The sequence below is a fragment of the Eutrigla gurnardus genome, assembly GCF_963514095.1.
Source record: "Eutrigla gurnardus genome assembly, chromosome: 6".
Lineage (NCBI taxonomy): Eukaryota > Metazoa > Chordata > Actinopteri > Perciformes > Triglidae > Eutrigla > Eutrigla gurnardus.
This window is the reverse complement of record NC_139920.1, coordinates 22,824,045-22,835,339: the sequence shown is the minus strand read 5'-3', so window position 1 is coordinate 22,835,339 and position 11,295 is coordinate 22,824,045. Positions and strand designations below refer to the sequence as shown.

At 39.4% G+C, this 11,295-nt stretch overlaps 1 protein-coding gene across 2 annotated transcripts; it reads left to right on the top strand.

The window, feature by feature from the left end:
- Positions 1-707: 707 nt before the first annotated feature.
- gipc3 (GIPC PDZ domain containing family, member 3) lies at positions 708-8,941 on the top strand. Of its 2 annotated transcripts, none has more exons than XM_084010687.1 (6): positions 708-1,118; positions 4,153-4,338; positions 4,417-4,597; positions 7,368-7,477; positions 7,848-7,926; positions 8,764-8,941. In XM_084010687.1, exons 1-6 carry the CDS (start codon positions 822-824, stop codon positions 8,913-8,915), a joined length of 1,005 nt encoding a protein of 334 aa, XP_083866813.1. In that variant the 5' UTR covers positions 708-821; the 3' UTR covers positions 8,916-8,941. The 2 variants fall into 2 exon arrangements, with proteins under 2 accessions (XP_083866813.1, XP_083866812.1); XM_084010686.1 differs by having other exon boundaries at positions 710-1,118; positions 7,845-7,926.
- Positions 8,942-11,295: the final 2,354 nt, after the last annotated feature.

The window sequence follows — 11,295 nt, the reverse complement described above, 5'->3', positions numbered from 1 at the left end:
TCAACATATAATGTGTGTCTCTTCACAACACAATTTCCATTATTTGTCACTTGTAAATGAAAGCATTTTGTTCCAAGATTTGGTTCTAGGAATCCATGAATAAGACATATTGTGTTGTTTCGTATTCTTTTAGGGGCTTTCTAGTCATGTGCATGCACATGTTGGTGTAGTGACGTGAAACTGATATTTAAAACCTTTGCCAGTATAAGGAAACACCTAATAAAACATCTGTTAAGCGATTGTCATCTTTTCGTATCCGTGGGCTGTCTGTGGGGTCAAAAAGGTCAGCGCATCACCAGGGATTCACCTGAGTAACAGCACATTTCATTCAATGAGGCCAACGAAGGGGGGAGGGACCTTACTCCCTACACAATGATATCAGCTTACCTCTAATACTAGAACATTGTCTGTGGCCATGTCTGAGCGGCCCACATTTTTCAGATAAGCGGGCCATTTTCACAATTCAGAGGGAGATTCACATATTCAGGGTTGGTGTTCGATTAGAGGCTTAACTCAGTCGTGTGTACGAAGCAACCTTTTGTGTGTGTTCTCTATGCTTGAGCTGTCAGGAGCTCCAGGTGTAACATACAGTCCTCAACTCAAAGGGTGTTGGGTTTCCGCCCAGCAGGGTCTGGCTGGCCTCTTCCAGCTACTGTTACCAGGCTACTCTCATCACTAATTCATCCATGAGCTCCGGGTGACTATTGGGTCGGGTGGTTGGTCAGCAAAAGCGGTGGCAAAGGACAGAGTTCCTCTCATTGCCAGAGCAGCGAAACCACCAGGGCTCCCAGAGGAGGACCATATCTGAGCCGTGGGCCCAAATGCAGAACTGGGATGCTATGAGCCCGCAGGACTCCAAGGCAGCAGGGGCCGAGGTGGCTGCGGAGGAGCAGAAGGCCCAGAACCAGAGCCAGAATCAGGGGAGTGCGGAGCCCACGGCGCCTCCGCTCCCTCCACCTTCACCGCCACCACCGGGGCCACCAGAGTACCCGCGACCCAGGCTCATCTTCCACACCCAGCTGGCTCACGGGAGTCCCACAGGCCGCATTCACGGATTCACCAACGTCAAGGAGCTGTATGCGAAGATCGCGGAAGTGTTCAGCATTTCCCCTTCAGAGGTACTAAAAAAAAAACGGTGCATTTAAACATGATTAGGGTAATTTGTGTTTTTTTGTAAGAAATTATAAAAATAGAAAAAGATAGTGATATTCCTTTTTTGCATTTCTGGTCTGGCAGGCCAGCTGCAAATAGGTATTAGGTTTCCATTCTAGGCTATTTTCCATGATGCACTATTGAAGATCATTTGGCCTCACTACTGTCTGCCAGACTTTGTACTCGTCTGTGCCTTGACCAGGATCGATAATGGAAACAAAAAACCTGATGATGTTATGCGGTCAGTAAACACCACACATACAACACAACAAGATACAGCAAGGGGAGCGAATTTGAAGCAAAACAGAACCAGGTGAAGAAAATGTTGCTTTTGAAAGTTTTTCAGACAACAAAGTTGAGTAAAAGATAAGTTTCTCTGTGATCCAAATAATGTTCAACATATGTTTTATTAATTAGACTGTTACTGTGTGTAAACTCATTGGGAATAATCGGACAGGTTATTGTCTTCATTATGTCCCGCAGTGCTACATTTCAGCTCATACAAATACTCACATTTTCTCATGATGCAAATATTAGAAACATTTTAATTTGACCCTTCTTGCCTCATGGATGCCCACGTTTTCTTTTATAATGTTGAAGTTAAAGCCAAGATAATCTTCGATAACATTACAAGGGTTATTTTCTCAGACTTGACAAGCTCCTCCAGAGCCACATAAGAAACCAGAAAACAAATTATAGACCAAGTAGCCTAAGCCACATATCTAGTATACTGAACTTTATAAACTACGTAAAAAAAAGTAGATCCATTTAAAATACTTGAAAACATAATGTTACAGCAAATTTGTCAGTACTTTATCGAGTGAAATTAGCTGTAACAAGTGACTAAACAAGCACATCAGATGAATCAGATTTCCAAAATGGTTATACAACATTATGGGACTTTAAGTTAATTAATAGCACATTAGAGGATCAGACGTGTGGTTTGCAGTCCAGGTTACAGCAGGCAGCTCCTCAAGGCCAGTATACTTGAGAAGAAGTCTAGTCACTAAACCTTTAGTAGGTCAGGGTTGGCCAAACTGATACCGCTCTCAATGCTGCACGCAAGCATAAGGCCACCAGCAAAGACAGGTGGATCCTACTAAAAGATTTAATCACTGTGCTTCATTTCTGTGTGTCATGAAGCTATTTAGATACCAGATGGAAGTACATAAAAAGGTAGAGAGTTAGGAGGAAACTGATTTTTTGGTCTGTAGAAATCGCTCTACTGAACAAAACTGTGGTTGTTTGTGCAGTTTAACATTATACAAGCAGAAAAAAAGAGTTTCACTTTTTTTTAAATCGATGTAAGCCAAGTGCTGTTCTTCATGGTTCTCCAGAATATATTAAGTAACAGAGCAACATTCAACATTGGTCTTATCTGATACTTATCGGTTATGAAGGCCACCACGAAGGCTTTGCTTATCCATGTTTCACTACCCGTCAGGCATAAATAATTGGGAGATGAAGGGATACGGACCAATGTACATTTCATAGGAGCTAACCTTGATCTTATCAGCTGTGATTGTGCCTTATGTATTGGCCTGTTTCCTTGTGTTGCATACGATTCCCAAATTCTTAACATCTAACTTTAGGAGTTCACTATCGACTCCATTAACCACCAATGCAGGTCTCTTTTAATATTACATTTTCACTGTAAACATTATAGTCTTACCCAGAATGACCTCACAGCAAAGGGGGTTCTCTCTATCTGCAGAATGAATATACATTTCAATTAAATTAAATTCACAAGGTTTTATCGGCATGATATTTGAAATGTGTTGCCGAAGCACAATTACATACAACGCATTCAATTGACACACTTTTTTTATAATGAGATAACAAAATATATATAATTAAATAAAAAATATATGTACAAATGATATAAGCATGATATCTCTCATGTCTGAAAGAAAACTGTGAATTTGTTTATCTTATCATATATGTAAGCCACGTGGTAGCACAGCAGTAAACCCTGCCAAGTGTGTGTCCTGGGTTAATCTCCAGGCATCCTGAAAGAATAATCAGTAAGTACACAATGCAAGGGAGGGAGCCTTACATTATAACAGAAAGTAGAAATTAATCTTCCATTCTGTGAGACTTTCAAGTCTTTCTCAATGTATGTCAATTAAAAAAAAAAGCTTATCCAGAATAGAACAATTAAATGATTTTTTGATTTTTTGATTCAGTGTCCTGTATATCTGTAAGACCTTGAACTGCAGCCAGAAATCAAAGGTACAAGCTTTCTATGGGAAAGATCAAGCAATTAGTTGGCGATAGTGAGACGTTCAGCAGTTCCCTTGACCTCCTGTGGCTTGAACAGCATAAAGTGACAGTACAGCTGGATGCCGGAGAAGACCTTGGACTGCAGTCAGACCGTTTCCCCTGCCAGGACAACTGCTGTAAGCAATATCTAACAGGAACTCCTCCAAGTGAGATTACAGTCGACTCGGGTTATCTCGAATTTCCGTTATGGATTACAAAGTCAAACATGAACTTTAACCTTTCTGAAAACCAAACAAAACGATTTTGCAAAAACATGTTATTTAGAAAACAAAGACCATGATAGTTCTAAACCATAAAAAATACCATGAGCCACATATGCAGTTTATGTGCTAATGAAAATAGATCCAGCATCCAGTAGCAGTTTACAATTAAGAACACACATGAAAGACCAACATTTATCACATAACAATAATAATAATAATATACAAATATTAAAAATATATAGATTTAAAAATATAATATATACATTATATATACAAATTTAAGATTGTCAAATCGTTGGCTCTGCTGCCCTCTGCTGTTAATTCTCTATACAGCACAGCAGAAGAAAATCTCATAGTTTGTAATTGAATAAAGTGATATAAAAGATCATCAACAATCTGATACCTCAATTTGTTTTTCACTTTTGCATAAATTATTGGTTTCTGCTCAATAATGATCAGAATGTAAATGTAAATCAGAAAAAACAATGTTTTTGCTCCATTTCCTCCCCTTTAGATCCTGTTCTGTACCCTCAACTCCCATAAAGTGGACATGCAGAAGCTCCTGGGGGGGCAGATTGGACTGGAAGACTTCATCTTTGCTCATGTCAGAGGGGAAACCAAGGAGGTGGAGGTGACCAAGACGGAAGACGCATTGGGCCTCACCATCACAGACAACGGAGCTGGATATGCCTTCATCAAGGTGAGCGAGGAGGAAGAAATAAGCAGGGCGAGCCCCGTCGCTCCACACTGGGAAACCTCACGATCTCTTCTTTTTCAGAGGATAAAGGAAGGCAGCACCATAGACCAGCTGAAGACGGTCTGTGTTGGCGATCACATCGAAGCCATCAACGATCAGAGCATTGTAGGCTGCCGACACTACGAGGTGGCTAAGATGCTTAAAGAGCAACCGAGAGGCGTTCCCTTCACTCTCCGCCTGGTGGGGCCCAAGAAGGCCTTCGGTGAGTGGAAAAAGGTTTCTTCATTATCATGTGCACAACAGATGATGAGCGGTAACTCTAAACATAAACCCCAAAGTCTGTCAGGAATGTTGGTTGAAAGCAATCGGAATATTATTTACAGTTGGGGTTTTACCCTTTAGAATGTTTCTGCTTTGCAGGCGACTCATGATTTGCAACTTCTACCAGTGCGTCTTCCCATTGGGAAGTTGTTCTCTGACCTGGATCTTCTTCTCTACATTGAATTGTCGATCGTAAAACATTGTTGAGTGGTATCAAGTGTTGTTTATCAAATTGCTTCCAATCAGTGTTTGTTCCCTCTACCCTATGTTCCCTCAGATTAATGATAAAAATAACAAAATTGCTAACCATAACCCTACCAAAAATGTGACCTTTTATCCCCAGGAGAGTCTCTTTCACCATGAGGATGCCTTTTTTCCCCTTTTAAGTGACATATTTATGGCATCCGGTTTAGGACCTGGAAAAAAAGCCAGTTCCCTTTTCAGAGTGGATTTGGAGTCCACATCCTCACTTATCATACAGGAAGTCAAATCCAAGGTCAACGGGCTAATAATCAACTGCAGATGTTCAAACTCATCCTGGTCCACTTAAAAGTTTCGATTTTGTGAGCTGCTGCATTCAAGATGAAAAACAACTCAACAGAAAACACATTTGGAAAGGACCGGAAAATAAATGTGTATATAGCAAATTAAATTACTTCTTAACCAGTTGCTTCCTGTTTTGATGCCAGATGAAGTGGTAGGAACACATTATTACGATGAACTACATCTTTTTTTCAGTGTGCTCTGAACTCAAAACATCTGCTTTTGTGTGGGGCTTTTCTCTCATCCTCATCCAACAGTAGAACCACATTTGGTCACCTGGTTCACAGGCTGATCAGCTGTTTTGCCTGAAGGTTGTTTTTTGAAGTCTGTGTGATTGGGACCTTAAACAGGAGTAGCTGTTAGGAATTCACTTTGGCAACTCAAGATTCAAAAGTTGCCAAGTTGCCAAAATACTCTCCAACCCTTTAAATGCAGTTTCCATTGTACATTAAATTCCATGAGCAGTGTAGCTACAGTGAGCTTAAGGTCTGATTCCACACTATTGATTATCCAATTAAATCAATTGTATGTAATATTCCATGTCAGTTCTTAAAGGTCACATAAAGTAGCTTAGGGGGTAACAAAAATAAGGTAGCTGCTTCCGGAGAATAATGTGCTTGACGCAGCTAATGCTAACCTCTGACATTCCTCAGGAAAGGGTTCAATTCCCTTTGGTAATCAACAACACGGATACTAGAAGCAGATGCGCATTTTCTCACTGACCCTAAGGCGTGTACTCAAAATAACTGCTTGAGAAAGAAAGTAAAGCATTCCGCATCATAACAAGAGCTACAGCTGTGCTAGTGACTCTTCGAGGAAGCGCTACGTCCTAAATGACATCATCGGCCGCACATGCTTCGTGCATGTGAGCGCATCACACCGGCTAGCTCTGACAAGCATAGCACTATTAGCTCTGGCGCCATTGCTTGCGGCTGTTAGCACTTTTTACCACTGCTAGCACTGTTAGCTGCAAGCTTTTTACCTCAAAACGGTCCCCCTCATAAAAGTGTCATAAAAATTAAAATTGTTCTCACTTTCAATGCATCAAATCTTTTCAACAACTTCAGACCTAACAATAGATATCATTTTTTGTTATTTTCTTATTTTTATGGCTTTTTTGTTTTGTCATAAGAACCCCTGATTTTTTTCAACAAAACAAATTATATTTTCCAAAAATGAGGTGCACAGGAGTGGGTGATACCCAAACTCACAGCCACACAGAATTGAGAGTTGGTTTTAGTTGCAAAAACAGTCAGTACACATGTGTGAGGTCAAAACACTGGTAACACCAATAGAAACTAAGCAACGCTGGACAGCTTTCTCACTGGGAACAAAGAGAATGTGGCAGGGGAGCGAGGGGAAAACACAGACTTAATAAAGCAGGGAGACAACGAGGCACAGATGAGACTCATGAGTGCAGGTAGGCACTCAATCAGGAGGGAACACAGAGGAGCACAGGGGAGTCAAGAAACCTGAAACAAGAGGAGAGGTTTAGTACACGGAACAGGAAATTACAAAATAAAACAGGAAACAAGAACACAATTGATTTAATAACTGAGGCTTAGGCAGACATAATAGTAACATTGATAGATCTCAGTATCTGATTCACAGGCAGCGTTAACGTTGTTAACACAAACAATGTTAGAAATAGGCAACAGATGCAAATCCATGAAAGAGAATCCGTGGAACAGAAATAATATCGACGCAACTTAGGCCTCAACATTTTGTTTTTATGGGGATGGGATGCATGCTGAACAAAATGTATGCTGAAATTTCACTCTAAATATATTGTAATGACTTCACCCAGCATTAGTGTTTGAAACAATATTTCATGTTTTAAAAGTAGCAGTAGTGGTGGATGATTAACCGTCTGTCCAGTGAAAACATGTTGAATGGTTTATATTATCTTTTATTTGTGAGACAAGAAATACACATCAAAACAAAAGTGAATTATGGTGCCTTGCTTTTGTCTTTGTTAAATGTGCTAACAATAATATATTTGTGGGTGTCTGAAAGTGAAGTATTTAGTATAAGGGGCCACCCACAGATAAAGCAAACTTAAAAAAAATGTCTCTTCAATTTGACTAATTAGCATCCTGTGTGTTTGTGTGTGTGTGTGTGTGTGTGTGTGTGTGTGTGTGCGTGTGTGCATGTATGTGTGTGGTTAGACATGATTGGAATGAGGACCAGAGCTCCAAAATCTACTGAGGGCAAAATGGTGAACGGGAAGGAGACGCTGCGTCTTCGCTCCAAGGGTGCTGCTACAGTTCAGGAAGTGGTGAGTTTCAAGTCCTGGACACACACACACGGACACACACACACACACCGAACGTCTTTGTCACCTCTGTGAACAAAGGTATGTTTACTTCCCACACTTGACTGCAGGATGTTTCACATTACAAGGAACTATGATGTGAATCCACCGATCATATCGAGACGACAAAGTACTTACCAGCAATACTCGATTTCATCTGTAACTTCCATGTATTTATATTACGCCAAGATAAGTGATAAACAATAGCCCAAGGTATTATTGGCTCTTACGTGAGTTGGAACGCTTCAAGAGTCTGCATCACCATATTTAGAGCTTGAACACCACGTTCACTATCACTAACACTCCTGTGTTTTCCTCTCTGTCCTGCCAGCAGAACGAGTTCGAAGAACGGGCCACGAAGATGGTTGATGACCTGCTGGAGAGCTACATGGGCATCAGAGACTTGGAGCTGGGTAAGACCGCCCACCCTTAAAATAGACACCACCTTTGAGTCCACATTTGGATGTGAGAACGTGAGCCACTGCTCGGACAGATGTTCACAAGAAGATCAAGGAGGTTTAGTGTAATAGATGGACCTCGCTCAGTGCCTCTCTGGCATGCTGAGATAGGCCAGCCCACTTCAGAATCTATAGTCACCACAAATATTCCATAATGATGAAGTGGACCTCTAGGGAGTCATAATGTACATACGTGTACATTTTTGGAGTACTTATTTCCCTTAAACCTTTTTGACCCTTGAGTTCTGTCAATGAAAAACAACAACGGAATTTGGGAAAAAGCTAGTGGGGGGGAGGGGGTTGAACTGTATAACTGGATGATCCAAGCCAATCCTTTTATTCACATACACTATCTTTAGGAACACAAATACTGTATGTACACATTGAGATAGTATTGAAACAACAGATTTAAATTGTCAGTTGATTCATTTGGGGGTTCCATTTAATTTGTCACCCTGATTAACCTGAATAACTGATTTGTCATTCCAACATCAAAGTAACAACAATATACACTGTTTTTGGGAGACTTTGAATGTACTTTCGCAACATGATGAAGAAAGCTGTGCACATTATTTTATCATGTATTCATAAATACAGTTTGAAATGATTGAGGTTTCTCCCAAATCCTTTGTAAAGCATATTATTAATTGGCCAATTTCATGAGGTAAAAGTTTGATGATGGGACATCTAAATGAATCTTTGGTGCATCGTTTTGTCTTTGGCTGCTGAGAAAGTTGGAACACATTGTAGTAGCATTGTAGTAAACCCTGGATCATCCATTCCTTTCTGCAGCAACCACCATCGTGGAAGCCGGCAAAGACAAGAAGAACCCAGATGACTTTGCAGAGGCCTTGGACTCCGTTTTGGGAGATTTCGCTTTCCCCGATGTGTTTTTGTTTGATGTATGGGGAGCTATTGGAGACGTCAAGAATGGTAGAATGTAGATATCTATCTTAATAGCGAGGGGAGGAGCCCTCCTCATACTTATAGAGCATCATGCAAAGGATATGTTAACAATGTGTCAGGAAACACAACTGCAAAACAGTGGACAATCAGCCAGCCATCTATCACGGAAGTTAGATAAGCTACACTAAACCTCTTTTCCTTTGATGGAGATCCACTGGGAGAAAACATGAGGAACAAGTTATCATTTTTGGGTCATCAAAAAGTCAGAATGTTTTATTTATACAAGTTAAGATCTTTGCAAACAGGTTGTCATTATATTTACATAGATGTGTTTCACACTTTTTGAAAAAACCAAGGACCCAATGCAATTAAAACTTAAGTTTCAATATTCTCAGCTGATCTGAACTTCGACTTGCAACAAATGTGTTTTCAGACATTAATCACATTGTCATCGGAAAAAGGAAGCATCTGAGAATGAATGCCAGGGGATGAAATCTCCAGCTGAACAATGATGCTCTGCCATTCACATTTTTCCCACATGATCATTACTATCAAACGGGAAGTTCACCCAAAATTCCCACTGAAAAAAAAAAATAGTTTCTACGTGCAAAGCCATTTTTCCTGCCGTTTCCTGCAGCAATTTTGCCTGAAAAATATGATGGTCTTCATGCCCACTAATATTATAATTACATTGTATTACATATTCACAATCTTACCAATTTTGCCATAAATTCACAGGAAATATATATTTGTTTCAAGGAGAGAATTTTAATCTGCTAGTCCCGTTGGTTTCAGTATCACTATACTTTCAATGTGCTTTTCTGTCTCAACACTGGAGAGTATTTACTGTGAAATACATGTTGGCGTTTTAATCGTTAAATGCTTTCTGGCTCACAAAACAATGTCAACAAAGTCATATTTGAATAGATGTAAACAAGTAAACACTGAAATACAGTTTAACTCGTCCTCACTCATTCTGGCTACCTTGTTACAGCCACACCAGAACTTTTGGTTTAACACTTAGTATATGATAACACCTCTTTACGAAGACCTGAAAAATTTAAGATTGTATCTAAAAAGGTTGAAATCGTTGTCGTCAAGTTAACAGAAAAGCATATTTAAAAGAATTTGGTTATTTTGCATTTGAATCCTTTATCCTTTTTATCCACCACAGGCTGCTCAACACACTCCTATAAGTAATATTATATATTCATATAACACTGAATTTACACTTTCTCAGATATTTATATGAGTAACACTGAATAGCTAAATCAGGTATTGTTTTTATTTAGCAGATATGGATTTCTTTTATTTGTGTAAATATGACCTGCAATACATATTAAATTAATACTATTACATTTTGTTCACATTTCTGAAGTTGACAGTGAGGAAGATTGTTCTATAGCTGACAATGTTAACTTTGCATTTTCAGGGTTTACGTACATATTTTATTTGGGATGGAATGTTTAGTTTAATTAGCATGAATCATCAAAACATTAAATAAGTAAAAAATACATTGAAATGTATTGTTTCAACTGTTGAACGGAAAGTGTTTATCCGTCTGAGCATTTTAGTCAAAACATCTTTGAAGCATCTCTTCAAGATTGGATGCAACTGGGAACAAAACATGAACAAGATCTTGGAATGAGTCTGAAAACACGATTAATTCATTCTCACTTTAAAACACCTGAATGTCCATTACACTGTATTATCGTTAACTGCCCCCTAATGGTTAAGGGATTGTTAAGCGTAATGAATGCGAAGTCAGCAGGCAGTCAATGGAGGAAGAAAAAAAACAAAGCAATAAAATATTTTTGGGAAAAGTGTGAGTCAAAGCAACTGGGAGAGGCCCTTGAGCATGAAGCCACAACTATCTGAAACATTATGCAGTATGCTGCATCAGAACGCCAGATTGGCCTCGGACAGACACAGAGGTGCACACTCACTCACAGTCTCCTGACGGTGATAAAATGCAAAATAAATGACTGTAAAATAACTTTTGCATAAACAAACCTTATTAAATGATTACAGAGAAATGGTTGCTGGAAGCAATGAAGACTTGTAATAACAAGGGTGTATAGATCTAACTGGTACTTCCCACAGTAGGGATGTAAAGACAGGTAAATCAGAAAAGGGTTCCATACATACAAAATGATAAAAAAAAATGTCTCTTCATATTTTGCTCTTAATTAAAGTGCCATTGCTAATACTGTTTAATATTTTGGTGGTATGCAATAAAAAAATGTAATTATTTTAGATTATTCATGCAATCCCGTTTCTAATCCTGGCCACAGTTAACATGAAAACGTAGTCAAACTCATTCTATAACCCCAATGATGTCACTTGGGCTGCTGCAATAACTCACGTCCAAACAGTGTAGGAGGTGGAGGCGTCAACGTAGATGCGGCTGTTGCATTA

Excerpts from the sequence above, each read along its gene's own strand:
- gipc3 (XM_084010686.1), top strand. The coding sequence starts at position 822 with ATGCAGAACTGGGATGCTATGAGCCCGCAGGACTCCAAGGCAGCAGGG. Across the intron at positions 1,119-4,152 it reads TCAGCATTTCCCCTTCAGAG|ATCCTGTTCTGTACCCTCAA; the intron begins GTACTAAAAAAA and ends CCTCCCCTTTAG. Across the intron at positions 4,598-7,367 it reads GGGGCCCAAGAAGGCCTTCG|ACATGATTGGAATGAGGACC; the intron begins GTGAGTGGAAAA and ends GTGTGTGGTTAG.